The sequence below is a fragment of the Poecile atricapillus genome, chromosome 5 (assembly GCF_030490865.1).
Source record: "Poecile atricapillus isolate bPoeAtr1 chromosome 5, bPoeAtr1.hap1, whole genome shotgun sequence".
NCBI lineage: Eukaryota > Metazoa > Chordata > Aves > Passeriformes > Paridae > Poecile > Poecile atricapillus.
Window position 1 is genome coordinate 15,627,275 of NC_081253.1, and position 6,000 is coordinate 15,633,274.

Here is a 6,000-nt window from a genome sequence, read left to right on the forward strand (position 1 = left end):
TGATCCCTATGTTCCTCCTCCTTTCCAGGCCCACAGAAGGCAGGGACACCCTTCTCTCTGCCAGAGGGGTGCAGAGGAAGGCAACCTTGAGTTTGCAGACTTTGTAGCAATCAATTTCCCTGGCAGAGAATCAATTGATCCTAGGAGGAGAACCCAGGCACAACCCTCTTGGATGCCCCCTCCCACCTCCAGCCCTTTCTTTGCTCACTAAGTTCCCATTTTCCCAGCCAGACCATCACAGCAGTGGAACTGTGCATGGACATGAGGTGGGGTGCAGAGAGCTCAGCCCAGGGTGGAGCTGGCCATGAGCCCAAAACTGCCTGGGGAAGGGGAAACCTCACCTTCCACCCCACAGAGGGCCCTCCCAGCATGGCAGCCTCCTGAGGAGCAGAGCAGAGGCAGGAGCACTCTTTTTTTGACAAATGCCTTTATTTGCTACTGGATAGAGGTCTATTGCACAGCAGCCTGGAGGCTGCAGGGCACACAGCCCTGCCCCTGTTCAGTGCTGGACGCGGCGGATGGATTGGATCTGGTTGGTGTGGGCCTGGCTGCTGTATTCATTGTACTTCTTGAACTCGCCGTTCTGTCTGTCCCGCTCCAGCACGTATTGGTAGCCCCTGTATCCTGGGTACTGGTATGCCACCCACCTGCAGGCAGACCCTTGGCTCAGAGCCCCAAGCCAAATCAAATCATCCCATCCCATCCCATCCCATCCCATCCCATCCCATCCCATCCCATCCCATCCCATCCCATCCCATCCTATCCCATCCCATCCCATCCCCCTGCTTGCCCTGGGAGGAGAGGGACAGAAAATACCCAGTGGCTTGTATTTTCAAGGAAAAGCTAGCAGGAAGGCATCCGTTTTTTGAGGGGGTCCCCCTTCCACATCCCGCGGTTTATGCAGGAGGGAGGTGCTTGCTGAACCTCTGCTCTTGGCACCCTCCAGTCCCAGCCCCACTGGCTGCACTCACGCTCCGGCGTTCACTTTGATGGATGCCACCTCCTTGTTGCCCCAGCCCATGGCCTGCAGCGAGGGATAGTCGTCACTCAGCTCAAACTTGTGACCCTGGAAGTTCTCAGCCTCGTAGAGGATGACTTTGCTGTCATTGTGGTTCTACAGAGAGAGAGAAGAACTGGAGGTCAGCAGGAACGGGTTGGCTTGCACAGAGATAGGGGATGTGGCATCAGTGTGACACACACCAAGGGATTTTGGGACCGTGACCAGCTTTGGTGCAATGCCTGGGGATGTCCTTCAACCTGGCACCCCCTCACTGGGACACCCCAGAAGTGCCCCGAGGATGCTGCTCTCATCTCCCTGTGGTCCCAATGCACAGCTGTCAGTGGGAGTTAGTCACTACCCTAGAACCTCTGGATCCACACGGACTGCTGCCCTCAGCATCATCACGCTCCCCAAGTTTGCAGGAGGGTTCAGGGCAAAGCAGATTGCTGAGAGAGGTCCCCTCAGCTCTGTGGGGCCTTTCTGGGTGCTGGACATGGAGGAGTTAATGGCTGGGACACTGAGTGATGCAGTACTGTCCCCCGTGCCCAGCCCCCACATGCATCTATCTGCACCGAGGAGCAGTCCTGCCAGTAAGGAGTGATCTTATCGCATCCCCTTTATTAAAGCCTGCACATATCTGCCTGGTGATTATTAAAAGTTGGGGGGGGACCCCCCGCTCGGAGGCGCAGACGTGCCGCTGCTGCGAGCACCAGTGTCTCTGCAGATGGAGAGATAGAGCCGCGCCTGCCTGGGCACGCCTCAGGTACCCTGGCCGGGAGGGGGACGGACCCTGCATCCCGAGCATCTCTGCGGTCCCGCCAGCTCCTCTCTCTTCATCCCATCCCCGGGAATCGGGGCTGGGGGACAAGACCTTGGGACCCCAGTCTGGGAGGTGGCTCTCCAAAGCACAAGGCAGAAGGAGCTGGAATTGTGATTCAGGCTAAATTTTAGATCTAAAAAGCATCCCAGGATCTTTTCAGGGAGGTGGGAGCTGGTGGGTGCAGCTACTCCTGCACTTCACACGAACCTCCGTGTACACCTCGCCCCTCCATCCCATGCCCCGTGTAAGGCATCCTCCAGTCTGTCCCACACCGCCTCCATGCTGGGCTGCCTGGAGGAGGCTCTGCCTGCCCTGAGCCCTCCCTCTGTGGTGTCCCAGTAACTCACTGCGCATTTGACAGGCCGGAAGGAGAGGAGGTGCTCGGTCCGGTAGCCACTGTTCCCACTCCAGGCCTCCCACCGGGGATAGTCACCCTTCTCCAGGATAAACTGCTGTCCCTGGTACTCAGGGTACTCGAAGCCTACCCAGCTGGAGGGAAGAGGAGGAAAACCCTCAGGGATGTGTGACACAGTCCCCAGGATCAGTCAGGGGTCAGATTCTCATTCCTGGGCAGGGGACAGAGACATCGTGGCAGATTACAGGTCTGTCACAGATGCTGGGGTCCTGGCTAGCAGCAAATGTCCCTTTTGAAAGTGGAACCCCTCTCCCCAGAGCCACATCATTGCCTCCAACCCGCACCTTGGCTTGGTTATTAAGCTGACTGCCTGATCAGCAGATGGGAAAACACAAGGAGCACGAGCAGAGAGGTCGTGTGATGAGGCTGTGTCATAGCTGAGGAAGAACTTGGGTGTTCTGGCTCCCTAGCAGCTCCCAACAGTCCCCTGGGAGCAGTGGCTTTGCTGGAGTGGGGTGTGCCAAGGGGCCGCGGGGCTGGCGGGGCACTTACGGGCCAGACTCCACCTTGATGGAGCGGATCTTGCGGAAGCCGCGCTCCATGATGCTGGGGCACTCCATGAGGAATTCGCAGCGCTTGCCCTGGAAGTTCTCCTCCTCCCACACCGTGATCTTGTACTGCCCCAGGGTGTCCATGGCTTCACTGCTGGTCATACGGGTCTCTCGGCTGCTGGCAGAGCCCCACGTGTCACCCCAGGGCGGTGCCCACCATCAGCCCCCAGCCGCCCTGCTGCCTGCCGCTGAGCCCGGGATGCCGGTGGTGCTGCCCTCGCACATCCCATGCCACTGGCCCCTTGCCCTCCCAGGCTGGCACGGGGACATTTCCCATTCCCTTTCCTTCGGTGCTGGGGAATCTCTGTCCGGTGAACCCCGAGTTGCAGGGGGAATTTGCAACGCCCCATCTCTCCATGTGATGTACCCAGGACCGCCTCAGTTTTTCTTCTCCCAAGTTCCCTGTGACGGCTCCAGGAGTTGTCTGGGTGCAGTGGCCCCGTACCCACTGCTGGGAGGCGGCGGTGACCCCAGCTCAGACTCAGGCTCAGTGTAGCCCTGGGGTAGAGCAGCCCGGCTCTTCCATCCCTCCTGCCAGGGTCCCTCCTGCCCGCACGGTGCCGCGCTGTGCCGCACAGCACCCCGCCACTTGCCCTTCCCCAGGCGAGCGGTGGCTGGGGGGCTCGGTGTGGGGGTGAAGGGAGCGGGGCAGCGCCTGTGCACTGGGGTCTTGGGGGCTCACAGCCTGGTACTTACTTGGTCGGAGGGCAGGGCACAGAGGCGAAGGTGGCGGTGCCGGTGCCGGCTTTTCCCGTGGCCCTTTATAGGCGGGCGCTGAAGTGCCGATGGTGCAGGCGGTCAGGGAGCTGTGTCAGCAGGCAGGGGCCGGCGGGGGGGACGGGCTGCTCTCCCACCCCAGACTCCGGCTGTCCATTCCACTTAGGCAGTGTGGCGAGAGCGGCCCCCCCGCGCCCAGCGAGGCTGACAATGAAAGTGCTGGGCTGTGTTTGCGCAGGGGCTCAGGGCACAATGGGCAAAGGGCCTGACGCGCCGCTTTCCTTTCTGCCCCCGGACAATGTCCCCGCTTGGCCCAGGGATTAGGGACCCAGCCTTTCCCAGGGCACCCGCAGCCTTTGCCAGGGTTGAGGCTTGTGGGAAGGAGGTGCCAGGGTGAAGTGGGGATTTGCCATCTGGGAGCTGAGGGGCACTGATGTCCTCACGTTGGAACACAGGGCTTATCTGGGGCTGCTTCTGCCCCTCCACACGGAGCTCTGCCACCATGGCTGCCTTTTCCAGCCAGGCCCTGCAGGGTTTCCTGGTTTGGCTGCAGACTGGGCGCTAATAGACCCCAGTTACATGTTTGTAATGCCCTGAGCACTTCCCCTGGCTTGACAAAGAGCTCCCTGTGCTCCCATTCACCTCCCGCTCGGGCAGGGGACACTGCACAGGGGGAGGGGACCAGCCTTGGGACAGATCTGTGTCTTTCACCCGGACAAGAGGACCAGCCCTGCCCGGAACTGCACCGTGCCATGCAGCTTTCCCCAATGTCTCCTACCGGCACCTGGGATGGATGAGGCCAACACAGGCTGGAAAGGAGGAAGAGTGCCCTGTTGAGCTGTGTTACTTGCAGCATCCCTGTGTAGTCTGTGGTGAGGCCGAGCACTCCCAACTTCAGCTGGGCAGGTGCCACTCTGGCCACTGGGCAAGGGCTGGACCTAGCACCTCAAACCTTCCCAGGAAAACTCCAGCCCTTCTGGGGGTCCTGAGCATGGGGTCAACATCACAAGAGACCCGGACATTGTTGGTTATGGGGAATGCAGTGTGGACAGCTAGGAGTGATATTAGTACGTCTGGCATCAACAAGAATCGGGGACGGAGGGGTGACAGCAAGGACAGGCTGGGGGAAGGACTCGGGGGTCCTCTTCGTGTCCTCCGCAGTGCTCGACGGCTGCGAGGCTCGGTGAGAGTCCGCGCCGATGCCTGCGGGTCCCAGCAGAGGGTGCAGCCTGGCAGCGGTTGGAGCAGGCTCCAGCTCAGGGACATTAGTGGCCCTTGGCCGGGGACAGGCGCTGGGGAGGTGACCCTCAGCTTGCGTTGCCTGAAGCAGTCCTAGCAGGGAGGGGGAGACCCTCTGGAAGCACTCTGGGGAAGCAGAAGGTGGAGGGAAGGATAGGCATGCTCCCTGGAGAAGGAAGAGCATTCCGATGCAGCCTGGTGGCCTGGGGACATCTCTCAAAATGCTGGGAGACAGGTCCGGACAGCGTTTAGGGAAGCCATCACCTTGGTGAAGGTGAGGAAAGATGCACAGCTAGTGGACTGCAGGGTTCCCCCACGGTGCTGCCACCTTTTGCCTGGGCTGTGTGAACAGAGGTGTGGGGCACTGCTTAGTTTGGGGTGCTTGAGGCACGAGGGCAGCTGGGGACTCTGAGGTGCAGGGCAGGTGGGGTGTGTTACAGAGTGCCAGTACGTGAGGCACTACAGAATACGTAGGACGCTGTAAGCTGTTATAGGATGTGCATGTGGAGGGTGTGGGGCACTGTATGGTGTGCTGCAGGATCTATGGGGCACTGGCTGTGCCATGAGGAGCATGCAAGCCCTTCAGTCATCCCCATGCAACATTTTGGATGAAAGCACTGGAAGGGGAATGGTGCAGGGGAGAACTGTGCCCCTCCCTTGTTCCTCAGCATGCTGTACTCACTGGGATGTGCCTCGCCTCCTGCTTGGTACATTCAGGGCAGCCACATGGCAGCCACAGCCACACCAGGGCACAGCAGATCACTGGGGTCGCTCATTAGGAGCCCTCCCGTACTGCATCCCAGAATGCAGTTACAGCTTGTCCTGCCTGGGCCATCTCCAGATAGTCTCTGTCACCAGCCAGCATTCCCCTGGCTAGGTCACCTGCAAGCCCCCAGCCACATCTGCCCAGCTGGGGACAGGGCCAGAGGGAGGCTGCTGCGGGGGCAGGCAGTGACTCTGCTCAAGGGCAGCTGCTAATACTGGCTGTGGGAACTGCTTAGCACTTGCCCAGGGCCTCCTGCATAGGCTAATTTAATAACGGCCCCTCGTGGCTCCCGGCTCAGCTTGTTCCCTGCACTAGCAAAACAGATCATGTTTCTCAGTGCCACTGGGCATAGCACGGCAGCCAGCAGCCCGGGGCCATGGTGGGAGCACAAGGTCACCCAGGTGCTCCATGCCAAGCCCAGACCAAGCCAACCATAGGGTTGTAACCCCGTGCCTTGTGCAGGCACTGGTCCCGGGACAGTGCACAGCTGGG

General features: G+C 60.3%; 1 protein-coding gene across 3 annotated transcripts; it reads right to left on the reverse strand.

The window, feature by feature from the left end:
• Positions 1–410: 410 nt before the first annotated feature.
• On the reverse strand, positions 411–5,464 carry CRYBA2 (crystallin beta A2). Of its 3 annotated transcripts, XM_058839309.1 has the most exons (6): positions 5,425–5,464; positions 3,483–3,560; positions 2,728–2,901; positions 2,168–2,309; positions 972–1,114; positions 413–647 (listed from the first exon to the last, which is right to left on the reverse strand). In XM_058839309.1, the coding sequence occupies exons 3-6, from the start codon at positions 2,886–2,888 to the stop codon at positions 500–502; spliced, it is 594 nt and encodes a 197-aa protein (XP_058695292.1). In that variant the 5' UTR covers positions 2,889–2,901; positions 3,483–3,560; positions 5,425–5,464; the 3' UTR covers positions 413–499. The 3 variants fall into 3 exon arrangements, with proteins under 3 accessions (XP_058695291.1, XP_058695292.1, XP_058695290.1); XM_058839308.1 differs by lacking the exon at positions 5,425–5,464 and having other exon boundaries at positions 411–647; positions 2,728–2,904; positions 3,483–3,571; XM_058839307.1 differs by lacking the exon at positions 5,425–5,464 and having other exon boundaries at positions 3,483–3,617.
• Positions 5,465–6,000: the final 536 nt, after the last annotated feature.

Excerpts from the sequence above, each read along its gene's own strand:
- CRYBA2 (XM_058839308.1), bottom strand. The coding sequence starts at position 2,888 with ATGACCAGCAGTGAAGCCATGGACACCCTGGGGCAGTACAAGATCACG. Across the intron at positions 2,310-2,727 it reads ATCAAGGTGGAGTCTGGCCC|CTGGGTAGGCTTCGAGTACC; the intron begins GTAAGTGCCCCG and ends TCTTCCCTCCAG. Across the intron at positions 1,115-2,167 it reads TCCGGCCTGTCAAATGCGCA|AACCACAATGACAGCAAAGT; the intron begins GTGAGTTACTGG and ends CTCTCTCTGTAG.